The sequence below is a fragment of the Pseudophryne corroboree genome, chromosome 7, assembly GCF_028390025.1.
Source record: "Pseudophryne corroboree isolate aPseCor3 chromosome 7, aPseCor3.hap2, whole genome shotgun sequence".
Lineage (NCBI taxonomy): Eukaryota > Metazoa > Chordata > Amphibia > Anura > Myobatrachidae > Pseudophryne > Pseudophryne corroboree.
The window spans coordinates 357,806,787-357,834,306 of record NC_086450.1 but is presented as its reverse complement, the minus strand read 5'-3'; the positions used below and the strand labels follow the sequence as shown (position 1 = coordinate 357,834,306).

Below are 27,520 nucleotides of genomic sequence, written 5' to 3'. Positions count from 1 at the left end.
GCAGCCGCGGTAAGTCTTGGAACAGACAGGGTCCTTGCTGGAGCAGGTCCCTTCTTAGAGGTAGAGGCCACGGATCCTCCGTGAGCATCTCTTGAAGTTCCGGTTACCAAGTCCTTCTTGGCCAATCCGGAGCCACGAATATAGTGCTTACTCCTCTCCATCTTATAATTCTCAGTACCTTGTGTATGAGAGGCAGAGGATGGAACACATACACTGACCGGTACACCCACGGTGTTACCAGAGCGTCTGCTGAGGAAGTCTGCTTCCCAGTTGTCCATTCCCGGAATGAACACTGCTGACAGTGCTATCACATGATTTTCCGCCCAGCGAAGAATCCTTGCAGCTTCTGCCATTGCCCTCCTGCTTCTTGTGCCACCCTGTCTGTTTACGTGGGTGACTGCCGTGATGTTGTCCGACTGGATCAACACCGGCTGACCTTGAAGCAGAGGTCTTGCTAAGCTTAGAGCATTGTAAATGGCCCTTAGCTTCAGGATATTTATGTGAAGTGATGTCTCCAGGCTTGACCATAAGCCCTGGAAATTCCTTCCCTGTGTGACTGCTCCCCAGCCTCGCAGGCTGGCATCCGTGGTCACCAGGACCCAGTCCTGAATGCCAAATCTGCGGCCCTCTAGAAGATGAGCACTCTGCAACCACCACAGGAGGGACACCCTTGTCCTTGGTGACAGGGTTATCCGCTGATGCATCTGAAGATGCGACCCGGACCATTTGTCCAGCAGGTCCCACTGGAAAGTTCTTGCGTGGAATCTGCCGAATGGGATTGCTTCGTAGGAAGCCACCATTTTTCCCAGAACCCTTGTGCATTGATGCACTGAGACTTGGCTCGGTTTTAGGAGGTTCCTGACTAGCTCGGATAACTCCCTGGCTTTCTCCTCCGGGAGAAACACCTTTTTCTGGACTGTGTCCAGGATCATCCCTAGGAACAGAAGACGAGTCGTCGGAACCAGCTGCGATTTTGGAATATTGAGAATCCAACCGTGCTGCCGCAACACTACCTGAGATAGTGCTACACTGACCTCCAACTGTTCTCTGGATCTTACCCTTATCAGGAGATTGTCCAAGTAAGGGATAACTAAAACTCCCTTCCTTCGAAGGAGTATCATCATTTCGGCCGTTACCTTGGTAAAGACCCGGGGTGCCGTGGACCATCCAAACGGCAGCGTCTGAAACTGATAGTGACAGTTCTGTACCACAAACCTGAGGTACCCTTGGTGAGAAGGGTAAATTGGGACATGAAGGTAAGCATCCTTGATGTCCCGAGACATCATGTAGTCCCCTTCTTCCAGGTTCGCAATCACTGCTCTGAGTGACTCCATCTTGAATTTGAACCTCCGTATGTAAGTGTTCAAAGATTTTAGATTTAAAATCGGTCTCACCGAGCCGTCCGGCTTCGGTACCACAACAGTGTGGAATAATACCCCGTTCCCTGTTGCAGGAGGGGTACCTTGATTATCACCTGCTGGGAATACAGCTTGTGAATGGCTTCCAAAACTGCCTCCCTGTCAGAGGGAGACGTCGGTAAAGCAGACTTTAGGAAAACGGCGAGGGGGAGACGTCTCGAATTCCAATTTGTACCCCTGAGATATCACCTGAAGGATCCAGGGGTCTACTTGCGAGTGAGCCCACTGCGTGCTGAAATTCATTGAGACGGGCCCCCGCCGTGCCTGAGTCTGCTTGTAAAGCCCCAGCGTCATGCTGAGGGCTTGGCAGAGGCGGGAGAGGGCTTCTGTTCCTGGGAACTGGCTGATTTCTGCAGCCTTTTTCCTCTCCCTCTGTCACGGGGCAGAAATGAGGAACCTTTTGCCCGCTTGCCCTTCTGGGTACGAAAGGACTGCGCCTGATAATACGGCGTCTTCTTATGTTGAGAGGCAACCTGGGGTACAAACGTGGATTTCCCAGCTGTTGCCGTGGCCACCAGGTCTGAAAGACCGACCCCAAATAACTCCTCCCCTTTATAAGGCAATACTTCCAAATGCCGTTTGGAATCCGCATCACCTGACCACTGTCGTGTCCATAACCCTCTTCTGGCAGAAATGGACAACGCACTTACACTTGATGCCAGTCGGCAAATATTCCGCTGTGCATCACGCATATATAGAAATGCATCTTTTAAATGCTCTATAGGCAATAATATACTGTCCCTATCTAGGGTATCAATATTTTCAGTCAGGGAATCCGACCACGCCAACCCAGCACTGCACATCCAGGCTGAGGCGATTGCTGGTCGCAGTATAACACCAGTATGTGTGTAAATACATTTTAGGATACCCTCCTGCTTTCTATCAGCAGGATCCTTAAGGGCGGCCATCTCAGGAGAGGGTAGAGCCCTTGTTCTTACAAGCGTGTGAGCGCTTTACCCACCCTAGGGGGTGTTTCCCCACGCACCCTAACCTCTGGCGGGAAAGGATATGATGCCAATAACATTTTAGAAATCAGTTGTTATCGGGGGAAACCCACGCATCATCACACACCTCATTTAATTTCTCAGATTCAGGAAAACTACAGGTAGTTTTTCCTCACCGAACATAATACCCCTTTTTGGTGGTACTCGTATTATCAGAAATGTGTAAAACATTTTTCATTGCCTCAATCATGTAACGTGTGGCCCTACTGGAAGTCACATTTGTCTCTTCACCGTCGACACTGGAGTCAGTATCCGTGTCGGCGTCTATATCTGCCATCTGAGGTAACGGGCGCTTTAGAGCCCCTGACGGCCTATGAGACGTCTGGACAGGCACAAGCCGAGTAGCCGGCTGTCTCATGTCAACCACTGTCTTTTATACAGAGCTGACACTGTCACGTAATTCCTTCCAACCGTTCATCCACTCAGGTGTCGACCCCCTAGGGGGTGACATCACTATTACAGGCAATTTGCTCCGTCTCCACATCATTTTCCTCCTCATACATGTCGACACAAACGTACCGACACACAGCACACACACAGGGAATGCTCTGATAGAGGACAGGACCCCACTAGCCCTTTGGGGAGACAGAGGGAGAGTTTGCCAGCACACACCAGAGCGCTATATATATATATACAGGGATAACCTTATATAAGTGTTTTTCCCCTTACAGCTGCTGTATTTTTAATACTGCGCCTAATTTGTGCCCCCCTCTCTTTTTTAACCCTTTCTGTAGTGTAGTGACTGCAGGGGAGAGACAGGGAGCTTCCCTCCAACGGAGCTGTGAGGGAAAATGGCGCCAGTGTGCTGAGATAGGCTCCGCCCCCTTCTCGGCAGCCTTATCTCCCGTTTTTCTGTGTATTCTGGCAGGGGTTAAAATTCATCCATATAGCCCTGGGGGCTATATGTGATGTATTTTCGCCAGCCAAGGTGTTTTTATTGCTGCTCAGGGCGCCCCCCCCTTATGCCCTGCACCCTCAGTGACAGAAGTGTGAAGTGTGCTGAGGAGCAATGGCGCACAGCTGCAGTGCTGTGCGCTACCTTGGTGAAGACAGGATGTCTTCTGCCGCCGATTTTCCGGACCTCTTCTTGCTTCTGGCTCTGTAAGGGGGCCGGCGGCGCGGCTCTGGGACCGGACTCCATGGCTGGGCCTGTGTTCGATCCCTCTGGAGCTAATGGTGTCCAGTAGCCTAAGAAGCCCAATCCACTCTGCACGCAGGTGAGTTCGCTTCTTCTCCCCTTAGTCCCTCGATGCAGTGAGCCTGTTGCCAGCAGGTCTCACTGAAAATAAAAAACCTAAAACTAAACTTTTCACTAAGCAGCTCAGGAGAGCCACCTAGTGTGCACCCTTCTCGTTCGGGCACAAAAATCTAACTGAGGCTTGGAGGAGGGTCATAGGGGGAGGAGCCAGTGCACACCAGGTAGTCCTAAAGCTTTACTTTTGTGCCCAGACTCCTGCGGAGCCGCTATTCCCCATGGTCCTTACGGAGTCCCCAGCATCCACTAGGACGTCAGAGAAATTTACATTTGCATTCAAGACATTCCACATATCCACCCAGTCCGGTGTCGGCGTTGCCGACGGCGACCTGACCATCATGCACTCCCCCTCCTCCTTAGGTGAGCCTTCCTCGTCAAACATGTCGACACATACGTACCGACACACTTCACACACACAGGGAATATCTTTTATGAAGACAGGTTCCCCCTGAGGCCCTTTGGAGAGACAGAGAGAGAGCATGCCAGCACACACCCCAGCGCTATATGTCCCTGGAGAAAAACACAGAATGTTTACCCAGTAGCGCTGCTGTAGTGTATAAACGCCAATAATGTGCCCCCCCCCCCCTACTTTAAAACCCCCTTTCACCGTGTGTCAAGCAGGGGAGAGTCCGGGGAGCTTCCCATCAGCGGTGCTGTGTAGAGAAAATGGCGCTGGTGAGTGCTGAGGGTGAAGCCCCGCCCCCTCGGCGGCGGGCTTCTATCCCGCTCAAACTTATTAAAAAATGGCGGGAGCTCTTTTATATACATGTACAGTGCCCACCTGTACATGTATATACACTTTTGCCATAGGAGAGGTGTTTTATTGCTGCCCAGGGCGCCCCCCCTGCGCCCTGCACCCTTACAGTGACTGGAGTGTGTGAGGTGTAGCGGAGCAATGACGCACAGCTGCAGTGCTGTGCGTTACCTCTGTGAAGCACCGAAGGCTTCTGCCGCCTGAGATGTCTTCTGTCTTCGTTTCTTCTGGCTCTGTGAGGAGAACGGCTGCGCGGCTCTGGGGTGAACGCCCAGGACGAACCTGTGTTCATTCCCTCTGGAGCTAATGGTGTCCAGTAGCCGAGGAAGCAGAGCCTAACATTTAAGTAGGTCTGCTCCTCTCTCCCTCGATGCAGGGAGCCTGTTGCCAGCAGTGCTCCCTGAAAAAGAGAAAAAATCCTAACAAAAATGCTTTCTAAGCAGGAAACTCAGGAGAGCTCCCTGCAGTGCACCCATTCTCCTCTGGGCAGTGTCTAAAACTGAGGTCTGGAGGAGGGGCATAGGGGGAGGAGCCAGTGCACACCCAGAATCCTAAAGTCTTTCTTAAAGTGCCCTATCCCCTGCGGAGCCCGTCTATTCCCCATGGTCCTTACGGAGTCCCCAGCATCCTCTAGGACATTAGAGAAAACAAAAAACCTCAAATTGCTGTAGTCCTATTTAATAGTAAATAAGCACAAAATACAACTACTATAATTGCTTACCATCATTGGCGGCCTCCCGTTCACGATTTTTGGTGTCTGCTTTGTCCAAATATGCAAAGTTTGGGCGCAACTGCAAAATCCCTTGCAGAGGAGTTACATGAATTTCACCTGCACAAAAACGCATAAGAAAAAGGCTTCAATTAATTAAAAATATTTTTACACACCGCTCTGGAAAGCTCAAGAGCCCATCAAGACAAAACTTCTAGTTTGCGGGACAAAATAAACCAGATAAATGAGTGTTCCACAGTATGACAGTCAGATTTTGCAAAGTGGCCCTGTCAGTGACATCCTGCCTGACCAGTATGAGGCTCTGTTTCCCAGTGACCTTATACTGTAGGTTCCATTCTCAGAAACTTTACAGTAGTTCAGCCAACAAAATACATACCTCCCGTGTCTAGGTGATGTGTCCACATTACATTGGTTCTCCACACAATAATGGTCTACCCACTACCTATTTCTGTATGTCAACACAATTGAATAATATAATAAGATTGACTATAGCATATTTAAGTGTATTGGTCAGGCAATAGAGCTATGAGAGTCTACAGACCAGTCATCATGCAGGCTGAGAGCAGAAGGAGAGGTGCTCCGCACATTGCTCAGTCACTGCTAGCTAAGACTGTATTTTTGTTTAAAAAGGAGGGTTATGGTAGACTTACCTTCGTTAACTCTCTTTCTTCGAGGTCTATAGGGGAGACAATGGGGTGTAGGTGGTAGTAAAGGACTGGGCACCAAACAGTTAAGCTTTAAAGGTATACCAAGATACTCCGGTCCTTCCTCCCAATACCCCGCCTCCATGCTAAGGCAGATCAGTTTTGTCAAGCCCAAGGCAGGAGCAGGAGAGAAGGAAGAATACCGGTAGGCCAAGGTCTTTGTTAAGGTGGAAAAAGGACATAACCTTAGGAAGGTAACCAAGCCACAAACGAAGACCCGCCCTGTCTTGATGAATGAGATAGGAGTCCCCAAATCTGACACACGCCGGACTGATGCAATAGCAATAAGGAAGAGAGTCTTTGCTGTCAGCCACTTAAGATCCTCCAATTCCAGTGGTTCAAATTGAGGCTCCTGAAGTGCGTTGCGAAACACTGATAAATCCCAAGGAGCCACTGGAGGGACATAGGTAGGTTGAACACAGAGTACACGTTGGTATGCCACATCAGCAACCTCTTCTTAAGAAAGTGCCTCTGAGTCAATATGTGTAGATTGAGAAGAGATGGCCTGTCACCCTGCAACAGCTGTTGGAAAGCCATGGAGGTCTGTACTGAGGTAGAAAGCACAACCACCCAGGAGTGAGATGGGGATGGGGCAGGCATAGCCTGAGGTATCAGTATTTGAGGATGCAGCGGCTGAGGAAAACTCATAGGGGGTGTAAACACAGGGTCTTGCAGACGGTCAGCTATCTGACCCAGTAATTGTGAAAAAGCAGCCCAGGGGGGATTCTTGCACAGGTCCTGGTGGTGCAGTGCAGTATAGTATTGAGAGATGCATAACAAGCAGTACACAAATCATCCTATAACAGGCCTGGCCAACCTGTGCCTCTCCAGCTGTTGAGAAACTGCAAGTCCCAGCATGCCCTCCCACAGTCTTGCTATTAGGGAATGCTAAAACCATGGCAAGGCATGCTGGGATATGTAGTTTCACAACAGCTAGAGCCACAGGTTGGCCAGGCCTGCTGTATAATGTCCTGAGGAGACAACCCTGCAGAAAAGGACTTATATGAAACTAACAGAGGTGCCTCAGCCTCCTTACACCACTTGCCTTTGCCAGACATAGCTGCAAGGGAGTTGCAGCAAACAATATGGACATAGGGAGTGTGCAACTAAACAGTTCTGTGACTAACTTCATCAACTCTGAGAGCAGTGAAGAATGTAGATACCCTTAAACTCCTGGTCCCAGAGTGAATGGGAAGAAACTGAAGGGACCGATACGCTGACAGGTGAATGATGAAACAAGACCAACAGCAGCGCAAGCACAAGTCACAGACAATGCAGAACACAGTTTAAATACACTGCAGTCGGCACTAAATCAGCTACACAGTAGAAGTAGCTGGTTGGATGTTAGCACTTAGTGCTGTATAACCTGGCTCCTTGGAGAGGTATTCAGGGAGACTGGACCCAACATTCCCGGAAACCTGTAGCTGCTCTGAAGATGGTTGCCCTGGGTCTCTGAGGGGGAGTAGGAACAGCTCAGAGGCGGGAAGACCGAAGGGAATGGTGCCCTGAGCTGGGGGAGGGGCCACAGGCAGAGTGCTGGCCTCAACTATGCTGGCGTTACCCACCTGGTACTCTGGCCCCATTAAGGAATGCCGGTGCCAGTAAAAGTCAATGGTGGTTTAGGGGATTCCTAGCTCACCAGTGACCACCCCAGCTTCCTCTGGTCTGTCTCCCGTGACCAGAGGATGGACTGCTAAGAAGACCGCTTACAGTGCTGGGGTCCCTAAAGTGAGCAGCACTAGCCTCCACTCCCCTTGCCTCGCTGGAAGTAGCTGTCCTACGGCCAGAGTTTCAGCACCAGTGGTGTTTACGGAGCAGCGCTGGCATCCATAGGACAACCTAACGCTACTCAGATGTTTAGTGAAAGAAATAAAGAAAAACCTAAAATAAAAGCTTGGTGCTGCCAACTGTTTAAAGGTGATCCAGATCCTGCCAGCACCAAGACAAAACTGATCTGGCTGAGTATGGAGGTGTAGTCCGGGGGGTGGGGGATGGGACCGGAGCATCTTGAGATGCCTAAAAGCTTAACTGTTTGGTGCCTGTTCCTTTCTCTTACATCCTAGAGGATGCTGGGGTCCACATTAGTACCATAGGAGCCACTGGCACTTTAAGAGTTTAATAGTGCGGGCTGGAGCCTCCCTCTATGCCCCTCCCACCAGACTCCGATTAGAAAATGTGCCCGGAGGAGCCGGTCACAGCTAGGGGAGCTCCTAGAGCTTCTGTAGGTTTATTTTATTTAAATAGTTAGTTAGGCACAGGGAGGCTGCTGGCAACAGCCTCCCTGCTTCGTGGGACTTGGTTGGGGGGGGGGGGGGAGAGTAGTGTCCGCCCTGAGGGGTTCGACCCACTATCTCCGCTGACAGGACACCGAGCTCCTGTGGGTGAAGATCGTTAGCCGCCCCAGGCGACCGCTCACTACCGCAGCATGCCGCCACCCCCTAACAGAGCCAGAAGATTCTGGTGGCGAGTGAGTCAATGGCCCCCACAGCAAGCGGGGAGCCGGTGTGAAGATGGCGGCAACGGAGCAGTACACAGTGCGGCGCTTGGAGGGGCGCCCTGAGCCAGCGCCTATACCCTACACTGGTCCCCAAGGCTGTCAGGGACCTCGGTAACGCTGCCAGCACCATTCCTCAGGCCAGTATAAAGAAGTTAAGAGCGGGAAGCAGCGCCATGTTCAGGAGGCGTAGCTTCTTCACAGAGCGGACCCAGCAGCGTTCATGGCCATTTCCCTGCCTGCAGATCTAGTACAGAGACGCTGACAGGGAGAGCTGTCCCTCCACGCAACTCCAGATATCCTGTGCGGTACCAAGGGGTTGTAGAAGGGGGGGGGTTGTGTAAATACTGTGTAGTCTATTAAGGTACACAGTCAGCGCCAGGTAGTTGTATTATATATACCTAGGGAAGCGCTGTGTGTGGGTCGGGTGTGTGTGTGTGTGTGTGTGTGTGTGTGTGTGTGTGTGTGTGTGTGTGTGTGTGTGTGGTGTTTGTTTCTCACATAGCCATGTCTAGGGACTCTGTCTTATGCTGCAGAGGACATTTCCTCTCAGGAGGAATCCATTCCATGTACACAGGAATGTAATGTTTTGTCTCAGATCCCTATTACTGAGCCTGAGTGGTTGACCTCTATTAAGGGAATGATCTCTCAGATCTCTACTAGGGTATCTCATAATGAGACTGAAACTCAGGTATTAAAGTCGTCTATGGCAGTTTGGTCGGGCTCTGTCCCAATTCTTTCAAAATCCCCTAGCATATACCCACAAAAATGTGCACTTGCCCAGATTATACAAGATGACACGGATACAGACTCTGACACTGCTGAAGGTGATGGGGATGCGCTGAGGGGGGCGACATCCCTGGCTAAGGGGGTGCAGCTCATGATTGAGGCTATTAGAGATGTGTTAAACATTTCTGACAACACCTGAGCAGGTTGAGGAGGCTCACTTCACAGATAATAGGAAAGCCTTGCTAACCTTCCCTGCGTCTAAAGAATTAAACGCTTTATTTGAAAAATCCTGGGAGAACCCGGAAAAAAAAAATCCAGATCCCCAAAAGGGTTTTGGTTGCCTTTCCTTTCCCTGAGGAGGATAGATAAAAATGGGAACACCCACCCATAGTTGACGCGTCTGTTTCCAGACTGTCAAAGAAGGTGGTTTTACCTGTCCCTGGGTCTACCGCGTTAAAAGAGACAGCTGATCGTAAGTTTGACACTACGCTCAAATCCGTGGGGGTCATTCTGAGTTGATCGTAGCTGTGCTAAAATTTAGCACAGCTACAATCATCTTCCCTGACATGCGGGGGGACGCCCAGCACAGGGCTAGTCCGCCCCGCATGCCAGTCCGCCCCCCTGCACAAATACAAAAGAATCGCACAGCGGCGATGCCTTTGTATTTGAGGAGTAACTCCCGACCAGCGAAGCTCCTGCGGCTGGTCGGGAGTTAATTGTCGCTGCCGCTGGCCGCAGCGTGAGACGTCACGCAGCCACCGCGACCCACCCAGTAGTGGCCAGACCGCTCCCCCTAAATGGCGTCTTAACGCCGCCGTTCAGCCCCTTCCCGCCCAGCGACCGCCTCTGTCTCAGAGGCGATCGCTAGGCAACGAAAGCTGCCATGCGCCGGCAGCGCAGGCGCAGTTCTGACCCGATCGCTGCGACAAACTGCAGCGAGCGGGTCGGAATGACCCTCCATATACACTGCTTCAGGGGTGGCACTGAGGCCTACTATTGCCTGTGCATGGATTTCTAAAGCTATAGTAAAGTGGTCAGACACGTTACTAGAGGATTTGGATTCAATGGATAGAAGTAACATTGAATTATTTTTACGTAACAGGATTCTGCGGGGTTCATGGTGGAATCCATGAAGGACATGGGTACGCTGACCGCAAGGGTATCTTCCAGGTCTGTCTCAGCTCGCAGGGGTCTCTGGCTACGCAAATGGTCTGCAGACGCGGAATCCAGGAGAAGTGTGGAGAACCTACCCTACACAGGTCAGGCTCTATTTGGGGAATCATTGGATGCGTGGATTTCCACGGCAACCGCGGGAAAGTCACCTTCTCTTCCCTCAGCTATGCCTTCTACGAAGAAACCCTTTTCTTCATCTGCATCGCAGTCCTTTCGGACCGCTAAGACAAAAAAAGTCCAAGTCTACCACCTTTTTTGGAGGTGTTCGTGCAAAATCCAAAAAGCCTGCACCCGCAGGCTCCCAGGACCAGAAACCGGCTTCTGGTTCCTCAAAATCCTCAGCATGACTGTGATCCGCGAAGCCTGGAAGATGGGCTGGTGGGAGCGAGACTCAGACATTTCAGACACGTCTGGGTGCTGTCTGGCCTGGATCTCTGGGTACAGGATTGTGTGTCCCAGGGGTACAGACTGGAGTTTCAAGAACTTCTGGCGCACAGATTCTTCAAATCAGGCTTGCCAGTTTTGCTGGCAGACAGGGCTAGCCTACAGGAAGCCCTCCAAAAATTGGAAGGAAATGTCACAGGTCATCGTCCCTGTTCCACCTCATATGCAAACCAAGGGGTATTATTCAAACCTTTTCGTGGTACCAAAACCGGATAGTTCGGTCAGAGCGATTTTGAACTTGAAATCGTTAAGCCATTATCTGAGGGAGTTCAAATTCAAAATGGAATCTCTGAGAGCGGTGATCTCAGGTCTGGAGGAGGGAGTGTTTCTGGTATCCCTGGATATAAAGGATGCGTACCTCCACATTCCGATTTGGCTGCCACACCAGGCTGATCTCAGATTTGCACTGTTGGACTGTCACCATCAGTTCCAGGCGCTGCCATTCGGCCTCTCCACGGCACCAAGGGTGTTCACCAAGGTGATGGCAGAGATGATGGTTCTCTTCCGCAGACGGGGAGGTGAACATAATTCCATATCTGGACGACCTGCTGGTAAAGGCATCGTTCAGGGAGAAGTTGTTACAGTCCATTGTTTTCACAACTCATCTACTCAAGGAGCACGGTTGGATCCTGAACCTTCCGCAGTCACATTTGGAGCCGACAAGGAGACTGTCGTTCCTGGAAATGATCCTCGACACAGAGGTGCAGAGGGTGTTTCTACCGGAGGAGAAAGCGTTGGCGATTCAAACAATGGTCCGGGATGTCCCGAAACCAGCCCGGGTATCGGTTCATCAGTGCATTCGCCTTCTGGGGAAGATGGTTGCCTCTTATGAGGCTCTACAGTACAGAAGAAGATTTCATGCTCGGTCATTCCAACTGGATCTCCTAGACAAGTGGTCAGGACAGGGACGGATCTAGACTTTTCTTTATTTTTATTTATTTTTTTTAATTTTTTTTTGGGGGGGGTGTTATTTATTCCCGACTCCTCCCATACACTCATTACTCCTCCCACTTCCCATACCAACTGTCCATTAATGCTGTAAAGAGCATATAAAGCATTGCCAGGCTGCACATGTACTTCTTATGAAGCACACACACACACACACACACACCGGGCGCATGTAACTACTAACACACCGATGGGCGGCACACACTGCCCAAGGTGGGGGTGAAGGCATGTGATGATGGCAGATAGGGCTAAGGGCCCCAGGGACACGGAGGATGGGGAGGGATGTTAGTGCAGCCACACACCATCACCTGGCAGCAGCCCCCACCTCATGTAAATGGGCGTGGCTATGACAGGTAGGGGGGGCGTTCGCCCCCCCCTGGATCCGGCCCTGGGTCAGGATCTCACCTACACATGCACCAGAGGATGTCTGTCGCCGAAAGCAAGGATTTCACTCCTCTGGTGGCTGCAACTGCCTCACCTTCTGGAGGGCCGCAGGTTCAGGTTTCAGAACTGGATCCTTCTAACTATGGATGCAAGTCTCAGAGGTTGGGGCGTAGTCACCCAAGGGGAAACCTTCCAAGGAAGGTGGTCAAGTCAGGAATCCCTTCTTCCAATAAACATCCTGGAGCTAAGAGCCGTGTAAAACGGTCTTCAACAAGCAGCACAACTTCTGCAAGATCAGGCCATTCAAGTGTAGTTGGACAATGTAATGATGGTGGCCTACATAAACCGACAGGGCGGAATGAAGAGCAGAGCTGCAATGTCAGAGGTAACAAAAATCCTTCTCTGGGCAGAAAGGCACGCAGTGGCGCTGTCAGCCACCTTCATTCCGGGAGTGGACAACTGGGAAGCGGACTTCCTCAGCAGGCACGATCTCCATCCAGGAGAATGGGCCCTCCATCCGGAGGTGACCAGTCGTTGGGGCGTACCTCAAATAGACATGATGGCCTCGCGTCTCAACAAGAAACTCCGGAGGTACTGTTCCAGGTCGAGAGACCCACAAGCGGTGGCAAACGATGCCCTGGTAACACCGTGGGTGTCCAAGTCAGTGTATGTGTTCCCTCCACTTCCACTCATTCCAAGAATTCTAAAGTTTGTAAAAAAGAACAAGAGTTCAGGCGATCCTAATTGCTCCGGACTGTCCAAGGAGGGCTTGGTACGCGGATCTGCTGGATCTACTGCTAGAAGATCCAAGGCCTCTTCCTCTTCAGGGGGGGATTTTCTGCATCAGGGGCCGTTCGCTTATCAAGACTTACCATGGCACGTTTGACGGCATGGAGGTTAAACGCCATATATTAGCTCGGAAGTGCATTCCGAACCAGGTTATTCGTACTCTGATACAGGCTAGGAAAGGAGTTACGTCTAAACACTACCATCGCATTTGGAAAAAGTATGTGTCTTGGTGTGAATCCAAGAAGTTTCCTGCGGTGGAGTTTCAACTTGGACGGTTTCTCCTCTTCCTGCAAACAGGTGTGGATATGGGCCTGCGTTTGGGATCCATAAGGGTCCAGATTTTGGCTTTATCTATTTTCTTCCAGAAATAATTGGCTGCCCTCCCTGAGGTTCAGACCTTTTTGAAAGGGGTTCTGCACATCCGGCCTCCCTTTGTGGGACCGACGGCACCCTGGGATCTTAACGTGGTGTTGCAGTTCCTGCAATCGGAATGGTTTGAGCCCTTACAGAAGGCTGAGGTCAAATTTCTCACGTGGAAGGCTGTCACTTTGTTGGCCTTAGCTTCTGCTCGACGTGTGTCGGAATTGGGGGCTTTGTCCTGTAAAAGTACCTACTTAATCTTCCATGAAGATAGAGCTGAGCTCAGGACGCGTCAGCGGTTTCTTCCAAAGGTTGTGTCGGCTTTTCATATCAACCAACCTATTGTGGTGCCAGTGGCTACTGACTCCTGAATTGCATCAAAGTCCTTGGATGTTGTGAGGGCTTTGAAGATCTATGTGAAGAGGACTGCTCGTTACAGAAAAATCGGACTCTGTCTTTTATGATCCCAAGAAAATTGGGTGTCCTGCTTCTAAGCAGACGATTTCTCGCTGGATAAGGTTCACTATCCAGAATGCAAATTCTACGGCAGGATTGCCGTGTCCAACTTCTGTTAAGGGCCACTCTACTCGTAAAGTGGGGTCTACCTGGGCGGCTGCCCGGGGTGTCTAGGCTCTGCAGCTTTGCCGAGCGGCTACTTGGTCTGGGTCGACCATGTTTGCTAAGTTCTTCAATTTCGATACTTTGGCCTCTGAGGACCTATAGTTTGGTCAATCAGTTCTGCAGGAGCCTCCGCACTCTCCCTCCCGTTCTGGGAGCTTTGGTACATCCCCATGGTACTAATGTGGATCCCAGCATACTCTAGGACGTAAGAGAAAATAGGATTTTAATTACCTACCGGTAAATCCTTTTCTCATAGTCCGTAGAGGATGCTGGGCGCCCGCCCAGCGCTTTGTTATCCTGCAGTGGTTCTTTGGTTCAGTACTGCTTTGTTCTTAGTTAAGTATTGTGTTTGTTTACTGGGTTCAGTAATGTTTCAGCTGTTGCTGAGTTTTCAGGCTAGTTAGCCTGGTTTGCCTTGTTTGTGTGAGTTGGTATGAATCTCGACATTATCTGTGTATTTCCTTCTCTCGAAGTATGTACGTCTCCTCGGGCGCAGTTTCTAGACTGAGTCTGATAGGAGGGGCATAGAGGGAGGAGTCAGCCCACACTATTAAACTCTTAAAGTGCCAGTGGCTCCGTCTATACCCCATGGTACTAATGTGGACCCCAGCATCCTCTACGGACTACGAGAAAAGTATTTACCGGTAGGTAATTAAAATCCTATTTTACCACCACTTACACCCCATTGGCTCTCCTGTGGAGCCTATGGAACACAAAGAAATAAAAAAAAATAAGATTTTACTTACCGATAAATCTATTTCTCGGAGTCCGTAGTGGATGCTGGGGTTCCTGAAAGGACCATGGGGAATAGCGGCTCCGCAGGAGACAGGGCACAAAAAGTAAAGCTTTTTCCGATCAGGTGGTGTGCACTGGCTCCTCCCCCTATGACCCTCCTCCAGACTCCAGTTAGGTACTGTGCCCGGACGAGCGTACACAATAAGGGAGGATTTTGAATCCCGGGTAAGACTCATACCAGCCACACCAATCACACCGTACAACTTGTGATCTAAACCCAGTTAACAGTATGATAACAGCGGAGCCTCTGAAAGATGGCTTCCTTCAACAATAACCCGAATTAGTTAACAATAACTATGTACAATTTATGCAGATAATCCGCACTTGGGATGGGCGCCCAGCATCCACTACGGACTCCGAGAAATAGATTTATCGGTAAGTAAAATCTTATTTTCTCTATCGTCCTAGTGGATGCTGGGGTTCCTGAAAGGACCATGGGGATTATACCAAAGCTCCCAAACGGGCGGGAGAGTGCGGATGACTCTGCAGCACCGAATGAGAGAACTCCAGGTCCTCCTTAGCCAGAGTATCAAATTTGTAAAATTTTACAAACGTGTTCTCCCCTGACCACGTAGCTGCTCGGCAAAGTTGTAATGCCGAGACCCCTCGGGCAGCCGCCCAAGATGAGCCCACCTTCCTTGTGGAGTGGGCCTTTACAGATTTAGGCTGTGGCAGGCCTGCCACAGAATGTGCAAGTTGGATTGTGCTACAGATCCAACGAGCAATCGTCTGCTTAGACGCCGGAGCACCCATCTTGTTGGGTGCATACAATATAAACAACGAGTCAGATTTTCTGACTCCAGCTGTCCTTGCAATATATATTTTTAATGCTCTGACAACGTCCAGTAACTTGGAGTCCTCCAAGTCACTTGTAGCCGCAGGCACTACAATAGGCTGGTTCAGATGAAATGCTGACACCACCTTAGGGAGAAAATGCGGACGAGTCCGCAGTTCTGCCCTGTCCGAATGGAAAATCAGATATGGGCTTTTGTAAGATAAAGCTGCCAATTCTGACACTCTCCTGGCAGAAGCCAGGGCTATAAGCATGGTCACTTTCCATGTGAGATATTTCAAATCCACCTTTTTTAGTGGTTCAAACCAATGAGATTTTAGGAAATCCAAAACCACATTGAGATCCCACGGTGCCACTGGAGGCACCACAGGAGGCTGTATATGCAGCACTCCCTTAACAAAGGTCTGGACTTCAGGGACTGAAGCCAATTCTTTTTGAAAGAAAATCGACAGGGCCGAAATTTGAACCTTAATAGATCCCAATTTGAGACCCATTGACAATCCTGATTGCAGGAAATGTAGGAATCGACCCAGTTGAAATTCCTCCGTCGGAGCACTCCGATCTTCGCACCACGCAACATATTTTCGCCAAATTCGGTGATAATGTTGCACGGTTACTTCCTTCCTTGCTTTAATCAAAGTAGGAATGACTTCTTCCGGCATGCCTTTTTCCTTTAGGATCCGGCGTTCAACCGCCATGCCGTCAAACGCAGCCGCGGTAAGTCTTGAAACAGACAGGGACCCTGCTGAAGCAAGTCCCTCCTTAGAGGTAGAGGCCACGGATCTTCCGTGATCATCTCTTGAAGTTCCGGGTACCAAGTCCTTCTTGGCCAATCCGGAACCACTAGTATCGTTCTTACGCCTCTTTGCCGTATAATTCTCAATACTTTTGGTATGAGAGGCAGAGGAGGAAACACATACACCGACTGGTACACCCAAGGCGTTACCAGCGCGTCCACAGCTATTGCCTGCGGATCTCTTGACCTGGCGCAATACCTGTCCAGTTTTTTGTTGAGGCGAGACGCCATCATGTCCACCATTGGTCTTTCCCAACGGGTTACCAGCATGTGGAAGACTTCTGGATGAAGTCCCCACTCTCCCGGGTGAAGATCGTGTCTGCTGAGGAAGTCTGCTTCCCAGTTGTCCACTCCCGGGATGAACACTGCTGACAGTGCTATCACATGATTCTCTGCCCAGCGAAGAATCCTTGCAGCTTCTGCCATTGCACTCCTGCTTCTTGTGCCGCCCTGTCTGTTCACATGGGCGACTGCCGTGATGTTGTCCGACTGGATCAACACCGGTTTTCCCTGAAGCAGAGGTTCTGCCTGGCTTAGAGCATTGTATATTGCTCTTAGTTCCAGAATGTTTATGTGAAGAGACGTTTCCAGGCTCGTCCATACTCCCTGGAAGTTTCTTCCTTGTGTGACTGCTCCCCAGCCTCTCAGGCTGGCGTCCGTGGTCACCAGGATCCAATCCTGTATGCCGAATCTGCGGCCCTCCAATAGATGAGCACTCTGCAACCACCACAGAAGAGACACCCTTGTCCTTGGAGACAGGGTTATCCGCAGGTGCATCTGAAGATGCGACCCTGACCATTTGTTCAACAGATCCCTTTGGAAAATTCTTGCGTGGAATCTGCCGAATGGAATTGCTTCGTAAGAAGCCACCATTTTTCCCAGGACTCTTGTGCATTGATGTACAGACACCTTTCCTGGTTTTAGGAGGTTCCTGACAAGCTCGGATAACTCCTTGGCTTTTTCCTCCGGGAGAAAAACCTTTTTCTGAACCGTGTCCAGAATCATCCCTAGGAACAGCAGACGAGTTGTCGGCATTAACTGGGATTTTGGAATATTCAGAATCCACCCGTGCTGTTTTAGCACTTCCTGAGACAGTGCTAATCCCATCTCTAGCTGTTCTCTGGACCTCGCCCTTATTAGGAGATCGTCCAAGTATGGGATAATTAATACGCCTTTTCTTCGAAGAAGAATCATCTCGGCCATTACCTTTGTAAAGATCCGAGGTGCCGTGGACAATCCGAACGGCAGCGTCTGAAACTGATAGTGACAGTTTTGTACAACGAACCTGAGGTACCCCTGGTGTGAGGGGTAAATTGGAACGTGGAGATACGCATCCTTGATGTCCAAGGATACCATAAAGTCCCCCTCTTCCAGGTTCGCTATCACTGCTCTGAGTGACTCCATTTTGAACTTGAACTTCTTTATGTACAGGTTCAAGGACTTCAGATTTAGAATAGGCCTTACCGAGCCATCCGGCTTCGGTACCACAAAAAGAGTGGAATAATACCCCTTCCCTTGTTGCAGAAGAGGTACCTTGACTATCACCTGCTGAGAGTACAGCTTGTGAATGGCTTCCAACACCGTCTCCCTTTCGGAGGGGGACGTTGGTAAAGCAGACTTCAGGAAACGGCGAGGTGGATCTGTCTCTAATTCCAACCTGTATCCCTGAGATATTATCTGCAGGATCCAGGGATCTACTTGCGAGTGAGCCCACTGCGCGCTGTAATTTTTGAGACGACCCCCCACGGTCCCCGAGTCCGCTTGAGAAGCCCCAGCGTCATGCTGAGGCTTTTGTAGAAGCCGGGGAGGGCTTCTGATCCTGGGAAGGAGCTGCGTGTTGCTGTCTCTTCCCTCGACCTTTGCCTCGTGGCAGATATGAATAGCCCTTTGCTCTCTTATTTTTAAAGGAACGAAAGGGCTGCGGTTGAAAAGTCGGTGCCTTTTTCTGTTGGGGAGTGACTTGAGGTAGAAAGGTGGATTTCCCGGCTGTAGCCGTGGCCACCAAATCTGATAGACCGACTCCAAATAACTCCTCCCCTTTATACGGCAAAACTTCCATATGCCGTTTTGAATCCGCATCGCCTGTCCACTGTCGCGTCCATAAAGCTCTTCTGGCCGAAATGGACATAGCACTTACCCGTGATGCCAGTGTGCATATATCCCTCTGTGCATCACGCATATAAAGAAATGCATCCTTTATTTGTTCTAACGACAGTAAAATATTGTCCCTGTCCAGGGTATCAATATTTTCAATCAGGGATTCTGACCAAACTACCCCCGCACTGCCCATCCAGGCAGTCGCTACAGCTGGTCGTAGTATAACACCTGCATGTGTGTATATACTTTTTTGGATATTTTCTATCCTCCTATCTGATGGATCTTTAAGTGCGGCCGTCTCAGGAGAGGGTAACGCCACTTGTTTAGATAAGCGTGTTAGCGCCTTGTCCACCCTAGGAGGTGTTTCCCAGCGCTCCCTAACCTCTGGCGGGAAAGGGTATAATGCCAATAATTTCTTTGAAATTATCAGCTTTTTATCAGGGGCAACCCACGCTTCATTACACACGTCATTTAGTTCTTCTGATTCAGGAAAAACTATAGGTAGTTTTTTCATACCCCACATAATACCCTGTTTAGTGGTACCTGTAGTATCAGCTAAATGTAACGCCTCCTTCATTGCCAAAATCATATAACGTGTGGCCCTACTGGAAAATACGGTTGATTCGTCACCGTCACCACTGGAGTCATCGCCTGTGTCTGGGTCTGTGTCGACCGACTGAGGCAAAGGGCGTTTCACAGCCCCTGACGGTGTTTGAGTCGCCTGGACAGGCACTAATTGATTGTCCGGCCGTCTCATGTCGTCAAACGACTGCTTTAGCGTGTTGACACTATCCCGTAGTTCCATAAATAAAGGCATCCATTCTGGTGTCGACTCCCTAGGGGGTGACATCCTCATATTTGGCAATTGCTCCGCCTCCACACCAATATCGTCCTCATACATGTCGACACACACGTACCGACACACAGCAGACACACAGGGAATGCTCCTAACGAAGACAGGACCCACTAGCCCTTTGGGGAGACAGAGGGAGAGTTTGCCAGCACACACCAAAAGCGCTATATATATATATCAGGGATAGCCTTATAATAAGTGCTCCCTTATAGCTGCTTTGTTATATCAAAATATCGCCATAAATGTGCCCCCCCCTCTCTGTTTTACCCTGTTTCTGTAGCAGTGCAGGGGAGAGACTTGGGAGCCGTCCTGACCAGCGGAGCTGTGAGAGGAAATGGCGCCGTGTGCTGAGGAGATAGGCCCCGCCCCTTTTCCGGCGGGCTCGTCTCCCGCTATTTAGAAAAATTAGGCAGGGGTTAAATATCTCCATATAGCCTCTAGGGCTATATGTGAGGTATTTTTAGCCTTTATAGGTACTCATTTGCCTCCCAGGGCGCCCCCCTCCCAGCGCCCTGCACCCTCAGTGACTGCCGTGTGAAGTGTGCTGAGAGGAAAATGGCGCACAGCTGCAGTGCTGTGCGCTACCTTTAGAAGACTGCAGGAGTCTTCAGCCGCCGATTCTGGACCTCTTCTGATTTCAGCATCTGCAAGGGGGCCGGCGGCGTGGCTCCGGTGACCATCCAGGCTGTACCTGTGATCGTCCCTCTGGAGCTTGATGTCCAGTAGCCAAGAAACCAATCCATCCTGCACGCAGGTGAGTTGACTCCTTCTCCCCTCAGTCCCTCGCTGCAGTGATCCTGTTGCCAGCAGGAATCACTGTAAAATAAAAAACCTAGCTAAACTTTCTCTAAGCAGCTCTTTAGGAGAGCCACCTAGATTGCACCCTTCTCGGCCGGGCACAAAAATCTAACTGGAGTCTGGAGGAGGGTCATAGGGGGAGGAGCCAGTGCACACCACCTGATCGGAAAAAGCTTTACTTTTTGTGCCCTGTCTCCTGCGGAGCCGCTATTCCCCATGGTCCTTTCAGGAACCCCAGCATCCACTAGGACGATAGAGAAAATTATATATATCCAAAGTTTTGAAGGGTGGCACTCACGGGTCTTGATATGGAAGAATTAATGACTGGCAGAGTCAGTTCTGTTAGTTCAACGTTTCGATGTTTATCACCTTTGTCAAGAACGCTGTATCAAACAACCAACAAACATACCTTATATGCACACCTCAGCCCTCTGATTTCCCGCGTCCCTGCCCATCTCCACATGTCGCCCCGCAATGACGTCATCCGACTACGCTGGTTGCCACAGCAACCGATCGCATCATCTCTCAATCCTCTGCATCTAACGTCCTGACGCTGTTCAGCACCAGACAACGCGTGCCACGTCATCTGTCAGGTGAACAGAGCGGAGGAGGCGGCCTAACGCGAGCACAGGGGTTGCTAGGCAACCATAACGTGATTACATTATATGGATACAAAAAAATAACTCAAACATAACATAATAACCCAAATATGTATAAAGAACCCACACCCATAGGTGTACCACAAAAATGTGCCAAACCAGTTCTCTAGCCAGATACCAAAAACCATAAAAAAAATAATAAAAGAAAAAAAGAAAAAAGGAGAAAAAAATAAGAATTTACTCACCGGTAATTCTATTTCTCGTAGTCCGTAGTGGATGCTGGGAACTCCGTAAGGACCATGGGGAATAGCGGGCTCCGAAGGAGACTGGGCACTCTAAGAAAGAATTAGGACTACCTGGTGTGCACTGGCTCCTCCCTCTATGCCCCTCCTCCAGACCTCAGTTAGGGAAACTGTGCCCGGGTAAGACTCATACCAGCCACACCAATCACACCGTACAACTCGTGATACTATATCCAGTTAACAGTATGAACAACAACTGAGCCTCACGAACAGATGGCTCATAACAATAACCCTTTAGTTAGGCAATATCTATATACAAGTATTGCAGACAATCCGCACTTGGGATGGGCGCCCAGCATCCACTACGGACTACGAGAAATAGAATTACCGGTGAGTAAATTCTTATTTTCTCTGACGTCCTAGTGGATGCTGGGAACTCCGTAAGGACCATGGGGATTATACCAAAGCTCCCAAACGGGCGGGAGAGTGCGGATGACTCTGCAGCACCGAATGAGCAAACTCAAGGTCCTCCTCAGCCAGGGTATCAAACTTGTAGAATTTTGCAAATGTGTTTGAACCCGACCAAGTAGCAGCTCGGCAAAGTTGTAAAGCCGAGACCCCTCGGGCAGCCGCCCAAGAAGAGCCCACATTCCTCGTGGAATGGGCTTTTACAGATTTAGGATGCCGCAGTCCAGCCGCAGAATGTGCAAGTTGAATCGTGCTACAGATCCAGCGAGCAATAGTCTGCTTAGAAGCAGGAGCACCCAGCTTGTTGGGTGCATACAGGATAAATAGCGAGTCAGTTTTCCTGACTCCAGCCGTCCTGGAAACATATTTTCAGGGCCCTGACTACGTCCAGTAACTTGGAATCCTCCAAGTCCCGAGTAGCCGCAGGCACCACAATAGGTTGGTTCACATGAAAAGCTGAAACCACCTTAGGAAGGAATTGGGAACGAGTCCTCAATTCCGCCCTATCCATATGAAAAATCAGATAAGGGCTTTTACAAGACAAAGCCGCCAATTCTGATACACGCCTGGCCGACGCCAAGGCCAACAGCATGACCACTTTCCACGCGAGGTATTTTAGCTCCACGGTTTTAAGTGGCTCAAACCAATGCGACTTTAGGAAATTCAACACCACGTTGAGATCCCACGGTGCCACTGGAGGCACAAAAAGGGGGCTGAATATGCAGCACTCCTTTAACAAATGTCTGAACTTCAGGCAGTGAAGCCAGTTCTTTTTGGAAGAAAATCGACAGAGCCGATATCTGGACCTTAATGGAACCCAATTTTATGCCCATAGTCACTCCTGACTGTAGGAAGTGCAGAAATCGACCGAGCTGAAATTCCTCCGTTGGGGCCTTCCTGGCCTCACACCAAGCAACATATTTTCGCCATATGCGGTGATAATGTCTTACGGTCACATCTTTCCTAGCTTTAATCAGCGTAGCAATGACTTCCTCCGGAATGCCCTTTTCTTTTAGGATCCGGTGTTCAACTGCCATGCCGTCAAACGCAGCCGCGGTAAGTCTTGGAACAGACAGGGCCCCTGCTGCAGCAGGTCCTGTCTGAGCGGCAGAGGCCATGGGTCCTCTGAGATCATTTCTTGAAGTTCTGGGTACCAAGCTCTTCTTGGCCAATCCGGAACCACAAGTATAGTTCTTACTCCTCTCCTTCTTATTATTCTCAGTACCTTGGGTATGAGAGGCAGAGGAGGGAACACATAAACCGACTGGTACACCCACGGTGTCACTAGAGCGTCCACAGCTATCGCCTGAGGGTCCCCTGACCTGGCGCAATATCTTTTTAGCTTTTTGTTGAGGCGGGACGCCATCATGTCCACCTGTGGCCTTTCCCAACGGTGTACAATCATTTGGAAGACTTCTGGATGAAGTCCCCACTCTCCCGGGTGGAGGTCGTGCCTGCTGAGGAAGTCTGCTTCCCAATTGTCCACTCCCGGAATGAACACTGCTGACAGTGCTAACACATAAATTTTCCGCCCATCGGAGAATCCTTGTGGCTTCTGCCATCGCCATCCTGCTTCTTGTGCCGCCCTGACGGTTTACATGGTCGACCGCCGTGATGTTGTCTGACTGGATCAGCACCGGCTGGTGTTGAAGCAGGGGTCTTGCCTGACTTAGGGCATTGTAAATGGCCCTTAGTTCCAGAATATTTATGTGTAGGGAAGTCTCCTGACTCGTCCATAGTCCTTGGAAGTTTCTTCCCTGTGTGACTGCCCCCCAACCTCGAAGGCTGGCATCCGTGGTCACCAGGACCCAGTCCTGTATGCCGAATCTGCGGCCCTCTAGAAGATGAGCACTCTGCAGCCACCACAACAGCGACACCCTGGTCCTTGGAGACAGGGTTATCAGCCGATGCATCTGAAGATGCGATCCGGACCACTTGTCCAACAGATCCCACAGAAAGATCCTTGCATGGAACCTTCCGAATGGAATTGCTTCGTAAGAAGCTACCATCTTTCCCAGGACTCGCGTGCAGTGGTGCACCGATACCTGTTTTGGTTTTAGGAGGTCTCTGACTAGAGATGACAATTCCTTGGCCTTCTCCTTCGGGAGAAACACCTTTTTCTGTTCGGTGTCCAGAACCATCCCCAGGAACAGTAGACGCGTTGTAGGAACCAGCTGCGACTTTGGAATATTCAGGATCCAGCCGTGCTGTTGTAGCACTTCCCGAGCTAGTGCTACTCCGATCAACAACTGTTCCCTGGACCTCGCCTTTATAAGGAGATCGTCCAAGTACGGGATAATTATAACTCCCTTTTTTCGAAGAAGTATCATCATTTCGGCCATTACCTTGGTAAATACCCTCGGTGCCGTGGACAGACCAAACGGCAACGTCTGGAATTGGTAATGACAGTCCTGTACCACAAATCTGAGGTACTCCTGGTGAGGAGGGTAAATGGGGACATGCAGGTAAGCATCCTTGATGTCCAGTGATACCATGTAATCCCCTTCGTCCAGGCTTGCAATAACCGCCCTGAGCGATTCCATTTTGAACTTGAACCTTCTTATATAAGTGTTCAAGGATTTCAAATTTAAAATGGGTCTCACCGAACCGTCCGGTTTCGATACCACAAACATTGTGGAATAGTAACCCCGTCCCTGTTGAAGGAGGGGTACTTTGGTTATCACCTGCTAGGAGTACAGCTTGTGAATCGCCTCCAGCACCGCCTCCCTGTCTGGGGGAGTAGTTGGCAAGGCTGATTTGAGGAAACGGCGAGGGGGAGACGTCTCGAATTCCAGCTTGTACCCCTGAGATACCACTTGTAGAATCCAGGGATCCACCCGTGAGCGAACCCACTGGTCGCTGAAGCTCCGGAGACGGGCCCCCACCGCACCTGGCTCCACCTGTGGAGCCCCAGCGTCATGCGGTGGACTTAGAGGAAGCGGGAGAGGACTTTTGTTCCTGGGAACTTGCTGTTTGGTGCAGCTTTTTCCCCCTACCTCTGCCTCTGGGCAGAAAGGACGCGCCTTTAACCCGCTTGCCTTTCTGGGGCCGAAAGGACTGTACCTGATAATACGGTGCTTTCTTTGGCTGTGAGGGAACATGGGGTAAAAATGTCGACTTCCCAGCCGTCGCTGTGGAAACGAGGTCCGAGAGACCATCCCCAAACAATTCCTCACCCTTGTAAGGCAAAACCTCCATGTGCTTTTAGAATCTGCATCACCTGTCCACTGCCGAGTCCATAATACTCTCCTGGCAGAAATGGACATTGCATTTATTCTAGATGCCAGTTGGCAAATATCCCTCTGTGCATCTCTCATGTATAAGACTACGTCTTTAATATGCTCTACAGTTAGCAATATAGTGTCCCTGTCAAGGGTATCAATGTTATCAGACAGGGAATCTGACCACGCAGCTGCAGCACTGCACATCCATGCTGAAGCAATAGCCGGTCTCAGTATAATACCTGAGTGTGTATTTACAGACTTCAGGATAGCCTCCTGCTTTCTATCCGCAGGCTCCTTTAGGGCGGCCGTATCCGGAGACGGTAGTGCCACCTTCTTTGACAAGCGTGTGAGCGCTTTATCCACCCTAGGGGATGTCTCCCAACGTATCCTATCCTCTGGCGGGAAAGGGTACGCCCTTAGTAACTTTTTGGAAATTACCAGTTTCTTATCGGGGGAAACCCACGCTTCATCACACACTTCATTTAACTCTTCAGAAGGGGGAAAAACCACAGGTTGCTTTTTCTCCCCAAACATAATACCCTTTTTTGTGGTACCAGGGTTAATGTCAGAAATGTGCAACACATTTTTCATTGCCGTAATCATGTAACGGATGGCCCTTTTGGAATGTACACTAGTCTCATCGTCGTCGACACTGGAGTCAGTATCCGTGTCGACATCTGTGTCTGCCATCTGAGGTAGCGGGCGTTTTTGAGCCCCTGATGGCTTTTGAGACGCCTGGGCAGGCACAGACTGAGAAGCCGGCTGTCCCACATCTGCTATGTCATCAAACCTCTTATGTAAGGAGTTGACACTGTCACGTAATTCCTTCCACATATCCATCCACTCAGGTGTCGACCCCGTAGGGGGCGACATCACATTTATCGGCACCTGCTCCGCCTCCACATAAGCCTCCTCATCAAACATGTCGACACAGCCGTACCGACACTCCGCACACACACAGGGAATGCTCTGACTGAGGACAGGACCCCACAAAGTCCTTTGGGGAGACAGAGAGAGAGAGTATGCCAGCACACACCACAGTGCTATAAATCACAGGGATGTACACTATAATGAGTGATTTTACCCTATAGCAGATATATATATATATATATATATATATATAGTATTTGCGCCTAAATTTAGTGCCCCCCCCTCTCTTTTTTACCCTATTGAGCCTGGAAACTGCAGGGAGAGCCTGGGGAGCGTCCTTCCAGTGGAGCTGTGAGAGGAAATGGCGCCAGTGTGCTGAGGGAGATAGCCCCGCCCCCTTCACGGCGGACTTCTCCCGCTTTTTTTATGGATATATGGCAGGGGATTTTACACATATATAGTCTTAATGACTATATTATGTGTATTTTTTGCCAATGTAAGGTAATCTTATTGCAGCCCAGGGCGCCCCCCCCAGCGCCCTGCACCCATCAGTGACCGGAGTGTGAGGTGTGCATGGGGAGCAATGGCGCACAGCTGCAGTGCTGTGCGCTACCTTAATGAAGACCGGAGTCTTCAGCCGCCGATTTCCTGGACGTCGTTCTTGCTTCTGGCTCTGCAAGGGGGACGGCGGCGCGGCTCCGGGACCGGACGACCGAGGCTGGGCCTGTGTTCGATCCCTCTGGAGCTAATGGTGTCCAGTAGCCTAGAAGCCCAAGCTAGCTGCAAGCAGGTAGGTTCGCTTCTCTCCCCTAAGTCCCTCGTAGCAGTGAGTCTGTTGCCAGCAGATCTCACTGAAAATAAAAAACCTAAATATACTTTCTTTTCTAGAAGCTCAGGAGAGCCCCTAGTGTGCATCCAGCTCGAGCCGGGCACAGATTCTAACTGAGGTCTGGAGGAGGGGCATAGAGGGAGGAGCCAGTGCACACTAGGACGTCAGAGAAAATAAGATTTTACTCACCGGTAAATCTATTTTTCGTAGTCCGTAGTGGATGCTGGGGACTCCGTAAGGACCATGGGGAATAGACGGCTACGCAGGAGACTGGGCACATCTAAGAAAGATTTAGGACTATCTGGTGTGCACTGGCTCCTCCCCCTATGACCCTCCTCCAAGCCTCAGTTAGGAACTGTGCCCGGAAGAGCTGACACAATAAGGAAGGATTTTTGAATCCCGGGTAAGACTCATACCAGCCACACCAATCACACCATATAACACGTGATAGGAACCCCGGTTAACAGTATGATAACAAAATGGAGCCTCTAAAGAGATGGCTCACAACAAAACCCGATTTTTGTAACAATAACTATGTACAGGTATTGCAGACAATCCGCACTTGGGATGGGCGCCCAGCATCCACTACGGACTACGAGAAATAGATTTACCGGTGAGTAAAAATAGGATTTTGGTACTTACCAGGTAAATCCTTTTCTTTGAATCCATAGGGGGCACTGGAGTACTCTTGGGATATGGACGGGCTTCCGTAGGAACAGCACTGAATATTTAAATTTAGTAACACTCCACCCCTCCATATCCCCGAGCACATCTCAGTGTTTTTTACTGAGCCGAACAGGAATTAAGAGAGGTTGATAATGGAGTATTACATATAACATAACTGACACTAACGTTGTTAACACATAACGTTACTGACAACTAAACAGTTGACACCCTAACCAGCACTTGTAACTTGAACCAGTCGGTGAAAGTGTGTTACCATAAGATCCTCAGAACTAACCACAAGTAGGTAAAACTGCTCTGGGTGGGCGTCCAGTGCCCCCTATGGATTCAAAGAAAAGGATTTACCTGGTAAGTACCAAAATCCTATTTTCTTTTTCATCCACTAGGGGTCACTGGAGTACTCTTGGGACGTACCAAAGCTTCCCCCGTGGGCGGGAGAGCTGTTTGGCACTTGTAACACTAGGCGGCCAAAGCTAGATGCTGATGCCGCAAAAGTATCAAACTTGTAAAAGCGCACAAACGTGTGCACTGAAGACCATGTAGCCGCCCGGCAAAGCTGCGTCGCAGAAGCCCCACGACCAGCTGCCCATGAAGTTCCCACAGAACGTGTGGAATGAGCGGTTACTGACGTAGGCGGTTGTAACCTAGCATGAAGGTAAGCCTGA

At 50.1% G+C, this 27,520-nt stretch overlaps 1 protein-coding gene across 1 annotated transcript in view; it reads right to left on the bottom strand.

Moving 5' to 3' along the window:
- Nucleotides 1-27,520, bottom strand: part of POLR3E (RNA polymerase III subunit E) — a 261,241-nt gene that overhangs the window by 191,713 nt on the left and 42,008 nt on the right. The window contains exon 7 of the mRNA XM_063934456.1: nt 5,153-5,260. Coding sequence (XP_063790526.1) covers nt 5,153-5,260 — 108 coding nt within the window. The remainder of the gene's footprint in view (nt 1-5,152; nt 5,261-27,520) is intronic.